Source organism: Nesoenas mayeri (assembly GCF_963082525.1).
Source record: "Nesoenas mayeri genome assembly, chromosome: 3".
Classification (NCBI taxonomy): domain Eukaryota; kingdom Metazoa; phylum Chordata; class Aves; order Columbiformes; family Columbidae; genus Nesoenas; species Nesoenas mayeri.
The window spans coordinates 43,006,901-43,026,285 of record NC_137544.1 but is presented as its reverse complement, the minus strand read 5'-3'; the positions used below and the strand labels follow the sequence as shown (position 1 = coordinate 43,026,285).

Below are 19,385 nucleotides of genomic sequence, written 5' to 3'. Positions count from 1 at the left end.
TATTGTCTTGGACCGTCTGCATGAATTGGAGCAATTCAGATTATCCATTAGCTCTATTAAATTCTATTTAGAGGCTGATCTTGCTTATTTTTCTAGGGGAGATTTCTTGATGTTTTTCAGTTCTGATGCAGCCAGTGTCATGAGACATGTAAGGAAAAGAGCATCTTCAGGATGACATATGGGCTTTGTCTTTTGACATTTGCAGGACTGAACCTCACTCCCTAAGACTGCTCCTCCATGTTGTTGAGAGGTCTGAGCGTAGTTACCTCTGCACAAGTGTTGTTGAACTGGATAATGAATTTTATGAGCTTACGCTGTGAAACTGCCAAGGCAGAGTTGTCCAAGGAATCTGAGCTGAGTCCATTAGAGTTCAAGTTGTGTGGGTGGTCTTGTCTAAAAAATGGACTCATCTTTGACAGCAGTGTGAAACTAGCTGTGGGGACCTTCATCAAGCACTGTGTCATCAGGAAATTGTCAGGAAACCATGCTCTACTTGACAGGGTGGCATTCCTGTCAGTGTGCAAGTCTATAATTTGCTTCAAGGTAACCGAGCTGTGTTTTGTGGGGAGTGCTGGGGGGACTCTCCTAAAGTTAAAGGTGAGCATGTGAATTATCACTCAGACTGTGGTTACTGGTAAGCAGCTTCTAATTGTAAACTTTTCATTGTGTGTGTTGTGTCTGGACGGATGATACAACTGTATCAGAAAATATCTTATTTTGCAGGCAAATAGGAAGGTTAAAGGAGATAAACTGTTCTTTTAGGAAAAAAGGTAACATCGAGGTATAATCTGTAGCTGAGATGTCCATTGCAATTGAGGAGTGGAAAGGTGCCTTTTAAAATATCTCTTCTTTCTGTATCTTAACCTAGCTTTTTGTTGGGTAAATTACTAAAGTATAGTAGAGAGTTGGACACCAGCTTTATTTTTTTCTGGGTGCTGTTGGCTCTCAGAGGTTGCTATTTGCTGAGGATCAAGGTAAGTCCTGTCTATGCCACAATGTCAGCTTTCATTGCCAGCATAGGAGCTTTCACCAGCAATCCTCTCAAAGATGGCATGTTTTAATACCAATAATTTGCTGTAATAAAACTTCATCAGATTGTGCCTTTGAATTAAGTTCCCATAGGCCCAGCCTTTGATTAGGAATCCCTCCCCCTTTTTTTTTAAACATATGACAGAACAAGTTTCAGAACATGTCTACTCTTAAGAACTCTAGTAAAATTTTAAGATACCACATTAACTTTTCCTAATGTTAAGTACATGTAACTTAAATGTGAATTGATGGGTTGCTTTTCCCCATGTGATTGTGTTTCTGTGTTAAAAAACCCCATGTAATTATGAATCGGCTCTGTTTCTTCGTTGGTAAACAGATATTCAATAGATTTGGATTCCTGTTTTGCGATCTGGCATCAGATAATGTGTCCTGGTTTCAACTGAGATAGAGCTAATTTTGTTCCTAGTAGTTGGTATAGTGCTGTGTTTTGGATTTAGTTTGAGAAGAATGTTGGTAATGCACTGAGGTTTTGTTTGTTGCTAAGCAGTGTTTAAACCAAGTTAAGGACTTTGGGTAAGGAGGCTGGAGATGCACAAGAAGCTGGGAGGGGGCACAGCCAGGACAGCTGACCCCAACTGAGCAAAGGAATGTTCCAGATATTCCATACTGTATGATGTCATGCTTAGTACACAACCTAGGCAAAGGTTAGCCAGGTAGGTGCTGCTCAGGAACTGTCTGGATATTAGTTGATGAGAGGTGAGCAGTTGCATTGTGCATCACTTCTTTTATATATTTTATTATTAGTAGTAGTATTAGTATTCTTTTCCCTTGCTGTCCTATTAAACTGTCTTAACCCTTGAGGTTTACCTTTTTTTTTTTTTTTTTTTTCCTGATTCTGTGCCCCATCACACTGTGAGGAAGTGAGCAAGCAGCTGTGTGAGGTGTTTAGCCACCTGCCAGGTTAAACCATAACACCAGTAAACATTCTTTTGTTCATTTGTGTTGGCCAGAGAGAGCAAGCAGAAAGGCTATATCCAATAGAACAGCTAAGTAAAAGAACCTTAACCCATCATCATAAGGGAGGGCAGTATCTGCCTTTTCCTTTGCAAGTAGGTACCTGTAAAACGGAACCATTCTTTGAACCTGTTTCCTTTTCAAAACCTGTTGCGTACACTGGAGACATCGGAAACACAGTGTCTTAATGACTTCTTGGTTGATATACCTCTCTGTTAGTAAGCAAGCGTTTTGCTAATGTTTGAATTTAGTAGATTTTAGCCAGTGTTCACCCTTTCCCCCCTGCCCAGGGGAAAATAAAGCTTGTTTCTCTGCAATTTGGATGTTCTGCTCTGTATTTGGCCCTGTCACACTAGTGGGAAGTGGGCTCAGAGCTGTCTGTTCTGTTACGTGAAGCCTCTTTCAGGCGATGCTGATTTGGGAACCTTAGAAGAAGTCGAAACTCTTTTATAATTACTGTGGCAGCATCCTAATTTAGTTTTGGCAATGCAGATTTTAATTAGGTGGGAGAGGACTTTGATTCTCTTTTCTCCATTGTTACTCCTTGATGTGTCCCAGGAAGATGTTTGCTTCTTGTCACACACAATTGTACAAGAGATTTCAGCTGTTTCAAGCCTTTATGTTACAGATTTGGTGAGGGAGAGGCATTGTTTGTTGGTTTGGGGTTTTTTGCTTTTTTTCCCTCTGTATTGGGGATTAATCCTTTGCAGTACTTTTAAAATTACGGAGAATAGGCTACATTTTCTTTGCTGTGTTTTGTGAGTTCTTTTAGAAGTAGTTTGTGCCCTTTCCAGTATTACGGCACTAAGGTTCAAAAGTGTTATAACTCTCACATCTGGTTTGTTCATTATGGTAAGACCTGTGTCGATCTGTTTTTATTTTTGACATCTTTAAAATAGCATCACTTGCAAAGGAAAACGTCAGTGATGTCTGATGGGACAATACTGAGCTTCTGTTGACAAGTTCTTATTATACTCAGTAAAGTTTCATAAGCAGTATACAAAGGTACATTACTTCTACATAATAGTAACATCAAATAGCCAACGTGCACATAATTTAATAGATGTGGATGTATATAAGATTTATTTAGTTATCTTTTAGAGCAAAAAAGCAAGGAAATCTGTTTCTCAGAAAATGATGGTGTCCTGCTGTTTCAGGTCACCATATGGAAGGAGGCCTTAGAAAAAAACCTCTTCTGTTCACTGGCTTTGAATACTGCATATTAAAATACATCATTTAGTTTTCAATACTAAAAATATTTGAATACACGTGGTCTTCTCTTTTAGCCAGTATATCTTAAGGTTAGTTTTATAAACATTACAAGATGGTGATTTTGTCCCTTTCTTATCCAGTTCCTGTTTCTGTCCAAAAAAATAGCATGATGATGAAGATGAAATACATTTGAAATAGTTTAGGCCAATTTTCACTTGATATTTGAAAAAGGGCTTTTTGTGTGTGCGTATACAGATGCATAAGAAAGTGATATAATTGCTGAAGTATTTGTGTAGTACATATTTCTGATTCGTAAAGAAAGTTTTTACACTAGATTTGGTAATGAATCTGTGTGCTAGAAAGCCAGCATGTTTGGTAGTTGCCAATGTATGAAAATCAGCATTTCTTCAGGAAAGTAATGAAAGTACAAACGCAGTACAGAATTAAAAGCTTTAAAATACAGTTCACAAACTAAAATTAGCAGTTTCAAATGGCAGTGATATTAAAGCAATCTGCTCTAGATGGCATAAATGGAATTAACCAAATGTTGAAGTTCTTCAAGGTTTTACACAGTTGTTGCTGTCTTGTCATACTGTTGTGCATCAAAATAGAAATTGGCTCCGTGTCTTGATCTCTTGCTTTGCACTTCCCCACCTATTTCTCTTCCCAAAACAGTGATAATAAGGTGAAATAATCTCTCTTAGGAAAGCTGAAGACTCTAGGCCATATTATATTGCAGAGTGATGGAGAAGCAGCTATGTAAGCTAACAAAGCCCAACTGGGGTTTTTCCTCTGGCCCCGAAGCCAGCTGGTGCTGAATGAGAGGCTCTGACCTTCCAAACCAAAACAGACACATCCCAGCTGCCCACTGGGTCCCAGGTCAGTGCTGACACATGAAACATGTCTTGGAGCAGCCAGAGGAGTGCAGGTTATCTCCCCCTGTCCCCACACCCTGCCAAAAAAACCCAAACCAAACAAACAAACAAAATAATTAATTTATTTTAACACCTTGTAAAATAGTAAGATAGTGACTGTCTTGGAGGCAGGTTATACAGAGGAGATTTGGAATAATTTGTTATCTTAGATCTCCTTACATTCCAAACTAATGCTTTAGTTTGTCAGTAGAGAGAGAAAAAAGACAGAAAGGGTAGAATACTAAGCATCCTTTTCAGTGCAGAATCCATGAGAACCAGATACCTTGTAAGTGTTTTAACAGGTACAAAAGTTTATTACAAGCTAACTGCATTAGCTGGAGCTTGTAAAATAAATCCTGAGTGTCCAGGATTTTAAGACAGAGATATAGGCAGTTGAATAAAAATAAATCTCACCTGATCCAATCAAGTGAAGTCTGTGTTGAGGAGGTTCCAGTTCAGGTGAATTTGTGGAGGTGCTCTTAATATTGCTGCACTTCCATAATTTCTTTAACTGTGTGAAAAATCGCGGTTTGTTTTTGGCATTCAGGCTTTCAGTTATATGCAGACCTACCTCGTAATTATTGGTTGAAAATTATAATTTTCTAAATCTTTTGCTGAGTTTATTTTAGTGAAATTTCACAGGTAAAACAAACAAACAAAAACCACCACCACCAACAAAAATACCACGAAAGAAAAACACTGTCTTCACCTACTAAAAGTTTGAATATCATAAAGAAAAGTTAAAAAAAAAATACAAACAAAAAACCCAACCAAACAAAAAACCCCACCAACTTAATTTGGCATGAAAAGATTTTGAAAGTAGCAAAGTAGGTTTTGCCCAGTACTCCCACCCGGTTCCCAAAGTTGATCTAGTCTTGTTTAAAGCCGCCAAAGATGCATTGGCAACTGAATTTTTCTGAGCCACGCACATCTGATTTTGCACTGGCTTGAATGTAAGCAGTCTCAAACCAAAGGTGATCTACTGTTTTTCAGATTAAAAGTAAAATTTGACAATGTAAAATATGAGCTTACATTCACCTCTGCATGACCCAACACCCCATGATGTTACGTACAGCTTTTTTTTCATGCATTCTTGTAGCGTGATGCTCTCTTCCCATGCAGTCACGCAATTATTTGCAGGAATGTGTAAGCACGAGATTCCTTTGCAGGCGGGATCTGCTCTAATTGCTCTGCTTGTGTTTGCCGAACGCCGGCTCTGCTCTGTTCTGTCTGCGGGGCTGGGGCGATGTTCCCAGCCGGCCACCCCAGGGGCTGCTCTGAGCCGGTGTCCTCGGGAGCGAACTGGCTGTTTTCATCTGTTCTGTGCTGCGCTCGGCTGCGAGCATCGTCTAGGTCTTGTGTGCTGCTCCTCTGACCTTAAGGAATGAATTTTTCTCTGTTTCTTTTAAGTTTGGAGTGTTTGAATCAGCCTACAGGGTTGGTAGTTTTTACAGCATGAAATCAAGGGTTTTGTGTTGAGCAGTGTGAGGATATATTTATTGAGAGTAGAAAGCCTGTTAAGGAGTTGTTTAACAGAGGGGGGTCACACTCTGTATAGTTTTACCTTTACCTGTATTTGGGAACAGTTGTTGGAGTGAAGTGTTCCCAAAACTGCCAGGCTTTGTCTTCAGAAAAGCAGTTTGGAGCAGTGTGGGTGGCTGCTCTCTGGTCCTCCTTGTGTAGCAGGATGGGTGGACACCAGAGATACAAAAGTGTGGAAGGAACTGGTGTGCTGTTATAGACATACCTACCTGGCAGACTGCTGAGCCTCATCGAAGTCCTGTAAAGCTCGTCCTGGAGCTTCACTTACAGCAGGGTGTGGAGCTCCCTTCAGGCCCAAGTACTGCTGCTGCCAGCTCACTGAGGAAGTGCAACACTGCACCAAAAATGTTTCTGGTGATTTTAAAGGAATGTGTTGTAAATGAACAATTAAACAGTGATTTTTTTTTTTTTTTTTTTTGGTCTTTCTCAGATTTGAAGGCATATATTATTTAGAAATTATAATGAGCCTGTACAATGCATAAAATACATATGGGGCACCGTCTTGTGTCTGTGCAGTTCTCCAGCACAATTGTTAATGATGTGTTTTGCCATTCAGTGACTTTCCTTTGTCTCGCTTAACAGCCTTGCATGACACTTGTGTAGAAAAATACACGTCTTTTCTGTAAGAAACAGGCAAGGATATCATTTAAGTAATGTCTTATATTTGACTTTTTAAAATTGCATTTACTGTCAGATGAGTTTTTGTCTTACAAACTTGTTATATCTCTCCTTGAACATCACTTTGTAGTTAATTTATTTTGAACAATACAGAGCCTGCTAGTCTTCTGAAATCTTACAGTAATGTTTTCAGATATTAATCCAAAGGATGAACTGTTTCTTCCAGCTTAAAATATTAAGCCAGCATTGCTTCAGCTTGCTTTGCAAGGCTTAACTATATCTGCACTTATGTAAGTTTCAGTTATGTGATATTTCATGGGCATCTGTTTAAACATACAACTATTATTTTTAGTTGAAATATAGACTATATAAAGACTTAAAAGATGTGGGATCAAGGTGGACAACCTTGGCAGCAATGGCCTTTGAACCAACAGCAGTGGATGCAGTCATTTCAACACCAGCAAGATCCAAGTAAGTATATAGAAAGCTTTGTGGATTGTTTTTAATCTGTTGTCATTTGAATTTTTAATATTTGTTGCAGAGCATGACGGATACTTGCTTTTTTTGTAGCTGCTGTCAAGATAATACATTTATTATGTTTCTCAAATGTTTTGACATAGTTAATATTTAATGTGCAAAATAAAGACAAGCAACCTGAGTTATCCTGGAGAAATTATCAACATTATGCCAGTCATATAGATCAACATTTAGACCTCATGTAGTTTTTACAGAATCTGTATCCCTGTCAGTTCTGTAGCCAGGCTGAATCTTTTATTTGAGCAAATATCTGTGGCAGATGTACTAATGCAGATGTATACACAGAAAAGCTCTCACTTTAAGGTCAATATTTGTTTAAGATTACAGAAGTGATAACCATGATCTCTTGTTTGGATTTTTTCCCTCACGGAAAACAAACACCACCCCCCCAAAACAAAAAAAACCCAACAAACAACAAAGAAAACAAAACCAAACCAAAAAAAACCCGAACAAGCCAAACCCAACCAAGACAAGCCAAACAAAACAAACAAGCAAAACGAGACACACATACACAAACCTCAAAACAAGCACCTGTTCTTAACAATAAAATGTAATTTGCCTTAAATTGAGAGTGAAGTGACAACAATTCAAAGTATCAAGAGAAATATAGAAAAAGATTAAGAGAATGGAGGACTACATTTGATACTCAGGCAGGGTGATCGGGCCCACTGGTTTTACACTGCTTTCTGTCACTTCAATCTCTGTAACTTCACTAGAGAGATTTCCTGACTTGCCAGTGAGCAGAAGACTTACTGGTGTCCTCATCTGAGAGTGCCATTTACTTGCTCACTGATAGGAGTGGTAGGAAAAAAAAAAAGAGGGGAGAGAACTGTAACATAACATTCCAGAAATCAAAAGTTATGCAAGGAGTATACATTACAAGATGTAGTTTTCCAGTGATACCTCTTTATTACACTTGAATCATCAGGAATTTAGAATTTGAAGCTAGATATATTTCTTTCTTATATCAAAGTAAGTTCACTTATGAAAAAAGTGTGTTACTACCACCCATTCAGTGCTAATGTGAACCTAAAATAATCTACTTTATGGTGTTTTGAACATATGCAGAGAAACTACTTCAGCAAGTATATACACTTTGACATTTGCTTTCAATTTGTTTTATTGTACACTGTGAATAAGTTTCAATGGTACTCATGGTATAATATTTGCTGAAGGTAAACGTTGCCTGTTTCTCTTGAGCAATGAGACGTATAATTGAGAAACAGTGTTAAACTTCAGACTTGTGAATACTAACCTTTTAAATTTCCTCTGTTTATTTTAGGCCAGATTGACTGGGCTGCATTAGCTCAAGCATGGATTGCTCAGCGAGAAGCCTCAGGGCAGCAGAATGTAGTGGAACAACAAGGAATGATGCCAAATGGACAGGATATTTCAGGAATAGAGTCTGGTCCAAACAACCATAATAATTTTCAGGGGGATCCCAACTTCAACAGAATGTGGCAGCCAGGTTTGTTTTCCTTCCCATTCATTCATTTTTCTAATGTAATGAAATTCTATTTTTGTCAGGTGTTTTGGGGTATGAATATGCCCTGTCCCTCAGGTTTCAATATGCAAAACTATCAGTAGCATCAACTAATTAACTGAGTATCACAGCTGCTACTTTCCAGTCAAGTGTTCCACAAAATGGGTACCAGTACAGGCACGAAGGTCTGATAACACAACTCAGTAATGTCTCTATAAAATTTAAAAAATGGCCTATAATATATATATGCAAAAGATTTGTTCTGTCCCTGAATGTTGTAGAAAGATAAAATGTGAATTGCAGTTACATATTTATTTCCCTGGATCTTATATGTTTTCTTGCCTATTCTACTGCAACAGGAACAGCAGCACTGAAGGCAAAAGGATGCCTCAAAATTTAAGAGCATCTGTTGCTCTCTCCTGTGGTGTAATATCTGCTTCTGGCACGATCTTGACATGTAATATGAGTTCAGAGTGTAACTAGCAAATGCTGGCTTTAGGTGTCTTAAATCCTAGAAAAAGGAGATAAGCAAAATGCTGGGGGTAAAATATATTTTTATGACATATTTCATATATTTTGTATTTGCCCTTTTTGACTTATGTATGAGATTGTAATCTGTGTAATTTTTGATTGAATGCTTTTGTTAGTATAGAATATTTTCAGTTCCTTATAACTTCCTCAAAAATTCAGCTCTGGCCAAAAAATTAATTTTCTTTTTAAAACTTCATAAAAGAACATTGACAATAAGCATGGGGTAGAGATAGGTATTTTCTGCTAAGAATTTTTCTGAAGTTGTTCTGAAGTTGTGTTCTGAAAGTCTTCTGAAAGGTTTGTTGTATCACCACTCTATAATCCAGTTTGAAATGTGTGAGCAAGGTAGGTAGTCAACCTGTGTGCATGCCTTCTGTTGTCTCAGTGAAAACTGCATTTCATGCTTGATTCTGGTAATAACTGAAAGAATAACACCTCCAGTTTTCACTGTGACTATTCCAATTTGTTTAAGTGCAGTTTTTAATGAAAGTAGGGTTAAAATGTCATTGGTGGTTGTTACACGTGCATAACAGAAGGGAGGTAGACATCAGGTTTCACTTAAGTTTAACCTGCCTGCCCTGGGCTAGGATTTATTGTAGCCACATGTAAGAATTTTAACTTTACTATGTGTCAGAACATAGAGGGTATTCTAGCTGTATTTCTGTATAGTAAGTAGAGGTTTTCACAAAAATACCATGTCATTATGGGATAACTTGTTTTTCATATGATCCTGTGGAGGTGAGTTCTTCCTTCTATGCTTTTTTGTCTGTGAGGTGAAAGAGAATAATATATTAAGTGGTAGTTTTTGCAAATAGTCACAGAATGATAGAAGTGAGGAAGACATTTCACTGATAATTATAAATGTTAGAAGCCCAGGCTCACCCAGAAAATACAGAACAGGAAAACATCTTAGATCTAGGAGTGAGAATGATGTATCACCTGGGAGACAGTGTGCCAGTGCATTTTGTTGTCATAAGGATATGCTGTTTTCCCAAATTTTTTAACACTGATAAAGACCATGCTTATGTGGATATGACCCAGCTTCCCTTAATTAAGGCAATGTGATTCTTAATGTGTAAAAGCAGTCACAGCATACAAACTAAATTGTAGCATGTGTGTTTAGCCCAAGTTCTCTTCATGCGTTTACCCTCTTTCTACAAAGCTTCATCTTTCTCAAGCTCCTTCCAAGTTTCTTTTTGGATCCAAAAGCGCCTTACGTGCTACTAATAAAAAAGCAAAATGACAATCTGAAAATGAACTGTGTAACTAGCATCATGAATGCCTTATTTTGAAGGCATTCATGTTCCACAGATGAAAACAGAATCTTATGTGACTTTCAAGTCAGTTGGCTTGAAGGAAACAGGGCATTTAAATACTGTCAAATACTAACACAGATATTTATGAACAATAACTCTTGTAAGCTACACTTAAAGGATTGTGTCCCTTAGAATATTTTAGGAGTATTGACTCTGGGAAAAGATTTGATTAATCAGCTAAACATGACCTACCACAATGACAGTGTGAGTGAAACAAGTGATACAATCTTTGAAGATACACAAGAAAAAAAAAAAAAAGAACAACCAAGTAGAAAAGCTATGTTAACCCTTTTATTTGCTGCAGTAGTGGATCCAATTATGATGCAGTTTGGAAGGACAGTAAAAATTAGAAAAATTGAAAGAATTAGTAAAGGACTGGATGGAAGGTAGGAGTTAACCTGAGAGGTGAGGTATTAATATTACTTCTGTTACTGGTGAAAGCTGCAAGGGGATGCTGTTGTAGTCTGAAAGTGTCTTCATAGTGGACATAGTTTTTACACTGATTTCTTAAGAAGACAAAGCTTATGGCCACATATTATGAATTCATTCCTTAAACCCTTTCACTCTGTTATCCAGTTGTAGCTTGTGTTTGAGGGCTTGTGATTATAGCTTATGCTTGGACCTGTGCTAGATATTGGAGAATCCAGGGAGTTACCCACTCTGAAGACACAAGACTTTGGAAGGCAGATTTCAGTGGTTCTGCTGCTCGCAAAATCATTTGCTTTTCATAATAGGTCTTGTAAGTCTATTATGCAAAGGAATAAAATAGCTCATTTCTTTAGAAGTTGAAATAACATAGAAACAGAGAAGTAGGAGCAGTTCTTTAAAAGTGTACACATTTTGTAAGTGCTATAGAGGACTCAATATCCCTGGAAATTTATAAAAAGAAATTTACAGCTTGTCTGTCCAGTTCTGCCCCCCTGTGTTTTAGTTCAGCTACAGCTATTCGTATTTCCTTTGTTTAGTTGAAGAATTATTGAGACAGTGTAATACAGTCTGTAGATTGATGATTCTTTATAACTTCATCGTCTGTGTTGCTTTGAGAAGCCTTGTGATAAATACAAGAACATTGAGTGATTGACGACTCATATAAATCATACTAACTTGGTATTGAATTGTATTCTGAATCCTAAACAGAATGGGGAATGCCTCACCAGCCCCCTCACCCACCTCCAGATCAGCAGTGGATGGCTTCGACCCCAAATCAAATGGAAATTGTTCCTCCATCTGAAGACAGCAACAGTCAGGACAGTGGGGAATTTACTCCTGACAACAGGCATATATTTAACCAGAACAATCACAACTTTGGGGCACCTCCCGATAACTTTGCAATGGGGCCAGTGAACCAGTTTGACTATCAGGTGAAACATATTTGTTGCTTTAGTATTGTAGACGCGCAGAGTCCCTTCCGTGGATGTGTTCCTCTAATATCATCTAGCGGCGACTTTCATTCTTCAGTTCTACAAACATCTACAGAATCTGTTATCTGCTAAGATACAGTTTTACCAAATACTTTACAGAAGAGACTTTAGAGTTTTCAGTTCCGTTTTGGGGCCAAAGTTGGGTTTTTTTCTACACTAGCAATGAGAAGTGGCTGTTGTCTGCAATATTAAAATGAAACACTGTGTTCCAGTATATGAATTAATATTATGTAGATTTGTTGGGGTTTTTTTAAAAGAAGAAGAAGAAGAGGGGAAAAAATAAAGTTCAGAAATAGATACTTAAATACACTAGATAATGTACTATAGGGAACAGTCCTGTATTTGCAGGGAGATAGACTGGATGATCCATTGATCTTTTCCATATCTATCTACTGTGATTATTTGAATAAACAATGGTATTTCTAAAAAATCCACAGCCAATTTTTTCTTAATTCTGGCATATAAACTGCATACCATAATCTGTAGGTGGTTTTAGCAGTAATAATAGCAGAGGGCATTGCACAAATCTTGAAGTACAAAGAAGTTTTGGATCTTTCCCCTGTTTTCAGTACTTTCCAAATTCTTGATCTAAATGATGAACTGTACCTGTTAAAACACCTGCCTTCTGTTTGTAAACAAACCCAAGGGAAGATGGGCAGCAACGTGTTTCTGTCTTCTGGCCTGCTTTTTTCTATTATTAAATTCTCTTGTTCAGCAATATTGTTAGAAAGTGAAATAATTATTTTCAAATACACTAGTTTATTATAATTTCTTTTGTTTACTATTGTGGGACGAACTCTCTAAAATTAATTTCTCTAAATACTACAGAAGACTTGTTTAACAGCAAATAACAGAGGGATGCTTGACCAAAAATTGTAGTGGAAGAGTGCTTCTACCACTACTGATTTAAATAGTCAAAAGAATATAACTTTTAAGAAATAATGCTATAAATTTATTCCTAAGCACTCTCCTCTTAAATAGTTTCATTAGGCATTTCTGGGCAGCAAATATTAAAACAAGCCCCCCCTCCTGTATGCCTCAAGACGTGTGACTTTTGGATTGTATACATCTTGCTCAGAACCCAGGGTCTGTCCTAAACTCACATATTTATGCATTTAATATTTTCACCAGCTATACCAATAACATCTGTGAATGATTACTGGAAAGTGCACAGTGCAAAATTCTTGTGTAATAAAAGCTTGAACTTATTATTTTTGTCCTTGTGTTGTAGTTACAAGGAAAGACTGCTAGCATAGCTAGGCTTTTAAATCTTAGCTCTGTGTACTTTTCATTTAACTGCATGCTCTGATGATAAGCTGGCAAGGAACTGCTGAAGATAGATGGTGATTATAGGGCTGAATATTTAGCACAATATTAAAAGAGTTTGGTTGAATCAAGCCCTTTCAGCTTCATTAGTATCCCTACTTATATAAGTATTTAAGGAAGTCTTGTTTCTTGGGGGCCACAGAAAAAGAGATTGAGAGATCTCAGTAGCCTAGAAATTGTGGATTCCTACTTGCATGGATTTCTGTAGACCAACTTACGCACATGCCATATTTAGTGTTGTCATGTGAAGAAAAATAAACTGCATTACTCTTTCAGCATGGGGCTGCTTTTGGTCCACCTCAAGGTGGATTTCACCCACCTTATTGGCAGCCAGGACCACCAGGACCGCCAGGTCCACCAGCATCTTCTGCACCTCCTCAAAACCGAAGGGAGAGACCCTCATTCAGAGACCGACAGCGTTCACCTATTGCGATGCCTGTGAAGCAGGAGCCTCCACAGATTGGTACATGTTAACCACTCCTTAATGAAAAAATGTAAAAGCCGTGTTTTAGAAAGAATAGCAGAATTTGAAGGCTTTTTTTTTTTTTTCCATAAAGTAAAAAGGGAAACAAAAAGCTATTATAAATGTTGTTTTTCCCCACAATCAGCTGTGTGGCTTGTTTGAATTGGGATGGAGGGTTTGCTTTTCTGTTTGGGTTTTTTTTCTTTTGGCAGGGGAAGGTGTTTGGTTGGTTGTTGTTTTTTTTTCGTTTGTTTGTTTGGGTTTTTTTTTCATCTTACAAAACCACAAACCTTGCTTATGTAGATGCTGTGAAGCGTAGAACTCTGCCCGCCTGGATTCGTGAGGGCCTGGAAAAGATGGAACGAGAAAAACAGAAAAAATTGGAAAAAGAGAGGATGGAGCAGCAACGTTCACAGATGTCCAAAAAAGAAAAAAAGGAAAATGAGGAGGCTGAAGAAGGGGACGGCCCACGGTTACCTCAGAAAAGTAAATTTGTAAGTAGAAGGGTTTGCTTTTTGTTCGGGTTTGTATTTCCTGAAAGATACCGATTTTTTGGTCTCTTCCAAACAGAGACTGTGTATTCCTGGTGACCTCTTTGTTTCTGTTGCTTAAAGTTAAGCTGCTGGTTTATTGATACTTAATTGGTGTTTTGAAGTTGTTAATGTCTGAGATGCAAAAATAAATTATTTTTTCTGTAGTAGAAAAGAACAAATAATTAAATTGAGCTTTTTTTTCTTTTCTGTATTTTGGGAGCATACGTAGGGTTTGGGGGTTTCAATTCCAAATCAGTAGCTGAAAAAATCTGGATACTGTTATTTGCTGAAGTGAGCCCATTTAGGAAGCCTTGTCTTGCCTTCACTTAGCAGTTATCTGATTTGTTTGCAGTTTTTAGTACCTGTGTGGCAGTGAACTGCAACTAGGTACTTAGCTCACATGGCTAGAGAGGTATCTGCATGTTTATTAGGAGGGGACAAAAGAAATAGTTCTATGATAAATATAATACAGATTTCAGTATGAAGTACATCAAGTTGACTGTCATAAATAGAAACTACTGAGCTTCACTTCTAAGATTTTCCTGAAATGCATGATGTTCTTGTAGGACAGTGATGAGGAAGATGAAGATGCTGAAAACACAGAAGCTGTAAGTGTTGGGAAAATCAGCAGGAGTCCGTCCCCAGCTCCTCAAGAGGAGCAAAGTGAACCAGAAATGACAGAAGAAGAAAAGGAATATCAAATGGTATTAGTAATGTCATTTGGGCTAAGTATTTCTGTCTATTTGCTCGTATTTTTTGAGCATAGCAAAGTAGAACACTTCTTCTCTGCCTGATACTGCCAATAGAGGAATAGTACACACCATACGGGGAAGGTCGGTTATATTTGCGTGTCTCTTTATGATGCTGTCTTTCTCATATAGGCACAGATATAGGTTATGGAACTCATATTTAGGACAGTAATGAAAAAGTGTAAGGACTATAATCTTCATGTGGATCAGTATTAATTCTGTGGTTTTGCTTAACTTGTCAAATTCCTGAAAACTTCTAATGATTAAGTGTACCTGTCTGAATCTATGCTTCAACCTCAGTTCCTATGAAAGGAAGTCTAAGAAATACATTCTTGCAAGGAAGTGTTAAAAATCTAAGTCCTAGACCAGCAACAGTTTCACTGTATCTGCAGAAACTTCGTACTTCAAGATCATAGTTGTGTGCTAATTGTACAACTGAAACCTAGTTAATGAAGGCCCTGAATTCTAAAAAGTTTGAATATATTTTTGTAAAGCACGTGACCAGACTGAGCAGCTTGGAGAGCTAGCTACCAACATATCAATTTTTGTAGTAAATATGTAATAATAAAATCCTATATAGGTAACCTCTGATGAATTGTGAAGGATTGGGATCAGTGAGACAGCATACCAGCCAGAAATGTGCTCTTTTTTTTTGAAAGAATTAATGGGATTAGTTTAAGTACGTTTCTAATTTACATATTAATCTGTTGTATCATCTTTGACATTATGCATTAGTGCCGTAGATAGCTGTGTAATGTATGTGAATACAGTTCACAGTCAAAATACAAACTGTTCTGAAAGTTCTGAAGTCAGGTCAAATTTAAACAATTTCAGACTTAGGTTTTTAAGTCACGTCTGTTGAAAGAAATCATTAAATGAAATGTGCAGGAGAGTAATTTCTTAGTCATTAAAAGAAGTGACGTTCTGTGGACATAAGTTGAATGCAGCATTTATTCAAGAGGTTTTGGCCTTTATTGTATGTACAATTTTCTTCAGATGATGCTGACAAAAATGCTGCTGACAGAGATTCTCTTAGATGTCACAAATGAAGAAATTTATTATGTGGCCAAAGATGTTCACCGTAAAGCAACTAAAGGTATGCCAATTCTTTTTAAATTTTTTTTAGTTTCTTCTGTGAATATTCTATACTTGCATGTCTCTAGAACATTTAACCTCCATAGTTATCCCCCAAGAACAATTCCAGTATAATGCATCCAGCTTGGTAGAGTTCAAATACAGTAATCATGTACTGTTGTCCTGTGCAGTGTATTGTGAGTTACTTCAGTTATTCCATTTCTTTCATACAATTCATTTATTTAGTTAAAACGGTACCTGTTTGTCAATGGCTCTTGAGTTGTAGCTGTTTCTAAATGCTGTCATCTTTATCTCAAGTTCTTAGATGTTCAGAACTGAAAAGAGACAAACTTTGTGTCCTCAATTAGTAATTCATTTGCTTTCACTATTAACATGTATTTACATAACAATTTTTTTTAACATAACTGAGTTAATCTAAATATGTAACTACTGAAACTTGAAAATTATGTGCAGATGCTGTAACTTGGAAAATGATTTATGCGTATATGTTTCTGTTTTTCTGTTCACTATTAATTTGCAGTTCTAAGTCTTCATGGTCAGAAAATCTAGAATTGGTTTTAAATGGATGATGCGTTTTTAATGTTTCTTCTCTCCCTCCAAAGAACAGCAATAGTAGTAGATTTAACAATACCGTAGACTCATGACTATGAAATCGTGGCTATTTGTGTTAACATGTTGTTCCTGTTGTTGATGTGATACAAAGCTCCTGCAAAACAGCTGGCACAGTCCAGTGCACTGGCTTCCCTCACTGGACTCGGTAAGTATGTTCCTTATTTTTGAGAGGGCTTAAAGGGGGAGTTTCACTCTTGCCTTGCGTTTCTAGAAATTGCATTTTGAAACTAGATTTTAATTGACTGGGAGCATGGGTCACTTTCCAATAACTTTATCATTATCAGCACCTTTGTTTGTTCCACAGGTAATCCTACTGATGTAAGTGGGATGGTTTTTGGAGTAAAGGACTAGTCAGTGTGAGTTAGTGTATGAGAGTCTTGCCCTGATTTTGAAAATACATAAAAACTTTAGATAAATTTACTTTTCAAAATGTGATTGTTTCAGAAGCACACTGCAGTCTTCAGAGAGAGGAATACTGGTTTATATTTTTCTGCTATTTAGATCCATCCAAACAAGAAGGGAAAGTTGGTAGAAGAGTAATGCGAAAGTCTATAAATAAAAATATTATAATCTTTGGAATTATTATTTTACTGAAAAGCTACATAGGCACAGAGACTCCTGTATCATATATTACCAGAAACAACACAGGAAAAGAGACTGAAATTCCAGCTTGAGACACAACAGCAAAAGATCTTTCCCAACATGCTTTTTATCATCTAAAACATACTACAGTGTCAGTCATCAGTTATGTGCTTGTTACTTGGAATTCCTTTCAATTAGTTGAATGTTGTCATCACAAGTATTTACATGTTTTAAAACGAACTCAATAAAGATGATAAGAACCTCAGACTGAAAGGAAGTAAGATGTCTCCATGTCAGATGTTTAAATTGACTTTATCTTTTTTATCAGTCCAGTAGTTATTAATATCTCTAGCGAAGAAAGTCCATTTCTGTTCCATCTCTGTACCTGTCAAAGTGCAGTGTTTTCTAAATCAATATAGGCAAGTTGATATGGCATTCAGAATTTCTGTAGCATTGGACTACGGAGGCGGCTGAAGTCATTTCAGAGATGTCTTCTGGGACAGATCCCAGGCATTTTCTGTGCAGTTGTCGATACAGAGGCAGGCATTGTTACGATCTCTGCAGGGAGCTTTTTTTGCCCTTCCATACAATGGAAAAAGTACTGTGATCACAGCGGTTGCTTGCTGAAAATAGACAAGCTGTTCCAGAAGGAGTAGAACCAGACAGTGAGCATCAATGCAGATATGGGGCCTTGATCACGCCAGTCAAACAACTTTGGCGCTTACCAGAATAAAGTGACTTCTTCAGAGAAGAGGAAGTGAAGGAAGGGCAATGTTACCCTCCTCTTTGCCCCACAGAAATATTAAGAACAAAGCTTAATCTTTCCTCGTGATAGACTGGACTTTATGCACGCAGGTGGACTGGGTGGTTATGGATCAGGAGACAGTGAAGATGAGAGGAGTGACAGAGGCTCTGAATCATCTGATACTGATGATGAGGAATTACGACACAGAATCAGGCAAAAACAGGAAGCATTTTGGAGAAAAGAGAGAGAACAGCAACTACTACTAGAGAAACAGCTAGAAGGTAAATCATATCATTTCTTCTTACGGTGCTGCTATATGTGGAGTTTACTGCTGAGTATATGTAAATTGGTAGGAGAGAAAATGCATTTTAAGCCAAGTTTAGAAAGAATGTTCTTAATTTAAAAGTTTTAACAGAAAGATGTCTGCGCTACTTGATCAAAGTGGGATTTGCTTCTTTTCTTTCTAATAAAAAAATTCATGTAGTCTTTTCCATAAGCTATTCTACTTCACTGTTTAAAGAACAGACACGGTGCATATACATCTATATGCTATTGATTTTGTGCAATATAAATAACAGTATCTCTATAAAAATGCATGTGTGTATGTATAATATATATTTTTTTTAAATACTAGTATCTCAGTTGCGATTAGGGGATACATTTCACCTTTGTTCACCAGACTGCAGTCTGTATAAACTTGATTCCCTAAAGTTGTATACTTAAAGTATGTGAAGCTCATTTCACGCCATCTGAAAAACTTGCTTTTCTAGTACACAATCTCAAGCAGTGCGCCTTTCAGAATGTACAGTGGGAGGCTGCAGTTTCTTTGCACTTGCTCTTCTCAGTTGTAGTTGAGGTTTGTGTCCATATGCTGTAGCTTCATAACTGTGTTTTTATACCTAATACCAGAGAAAGATTATTGAACCCAATCAGTTCACACGGAGCCTCTGAGAATGTGACTTACAAAAAAAAAAAAAAAATCTGTTGTTTATTTCTGCTTTTCTGTACGAGGAAAGGCTTGTCCTTTTGTACCAGGAACGTAGATCAGAAGTGTGTCACAGCCACCTTGCACTGCTGAAGGGCAGTCTGGATGAACAGAGGAACACAATGGGAAGAAGTCGTGTTCTAAGTTCATAAGCTGGAGGAGAAAGTGCATGCTATTATGACAGCATACTTATTTCTTATTTTAAGATGGATTATTTCCTCCTTTTTATTTTAAAGGCCTAGAAGTAAGACTTATGAGTCTCTTTTAAAAAGGCTGAACTAACAAAGCTTTTTATTTCCTTAATATTCCTATCTACCTCTGATGTTTTCAGATTTATGCACAAAACAATAGCCATATGAAGAGTGACTGAGTGGTGGCCTGTGGCCTCTGTCTTCCTAGTGCAAGAGACCATATGCCAGTTTGGGGGCATCTCCATGGGGCTATTCACAGAAATACAAATCTAGAGTAAAGAGGTTGATTCTATACATCCAAAGAATCTGAAGATTCTATACATCTGAAGAATACTAAATGCAGGGTCTCATTTGTAGCAGCATTTAGGAAAGGCAGAAGATTTCTAATATACAGTACAGCATCTTCCAACATATGCCGGCTTCTGCCTGTGTTACCTAATAACTCAGGAACCAGATGAAATTATTTTCTGGGTTAGATTTGACCACCGATTGCCATTTGGATCATTCTGGGTTTCTGGATGCAGTT

At 37.4% G+C, this 19,385-nt stretch overlaps 1 protein-coding gene across 2 annotated transcripts in view; it reads left to right on the top strand.

The window, feature by feature from the left end:
* The window catches only part of PNISR (PNN interacting serine and arginine rich protein), a 30,116-nt gene that overhangs the window by 5,914 nt on the left and 4,817 nt on the right, over nt 1–19,385 (top strand). For both annotated transcript variants that reach the window (XM_080341788.1, XM_080341787.1), the window contains exons 2-10: nt 6,643–6,761; nt 8,110–8,295; nt 11,295–11,518; nt 13,181–13,367; nt 13,671–13,861; nt 14,467–14,604; nt 15,646–15,745; nt 16,448–16,501; nt 17,794–17,964. In XM_080341788.1, coding sequence (XP_080197914.1) covers nt 6,674–6,761; nt 8,110–8,295; nt 11,295–11,518; nt 13,181–13,367; nt 13,671–13,861; nt 14,467–14,604; nt 15,646–15,745; nt 16,448–16,501; nt 17,794–17,964 — 1,339 coding nt within the window. In that variant the 5' untranslated portion in view covers nt 6,643–6,673. The remainder of the gene's footprint in view (nt 1–6,642; nt 6,762–8,109; nt 8,296–11,294; nt 11,519–13,180; nt 13,368–13,670; nt 13,862–14,466; nt 14,605–15,645; nt 15,746–16,447; nt 16,502–17,793; nt 17,965–19,385) is intronic.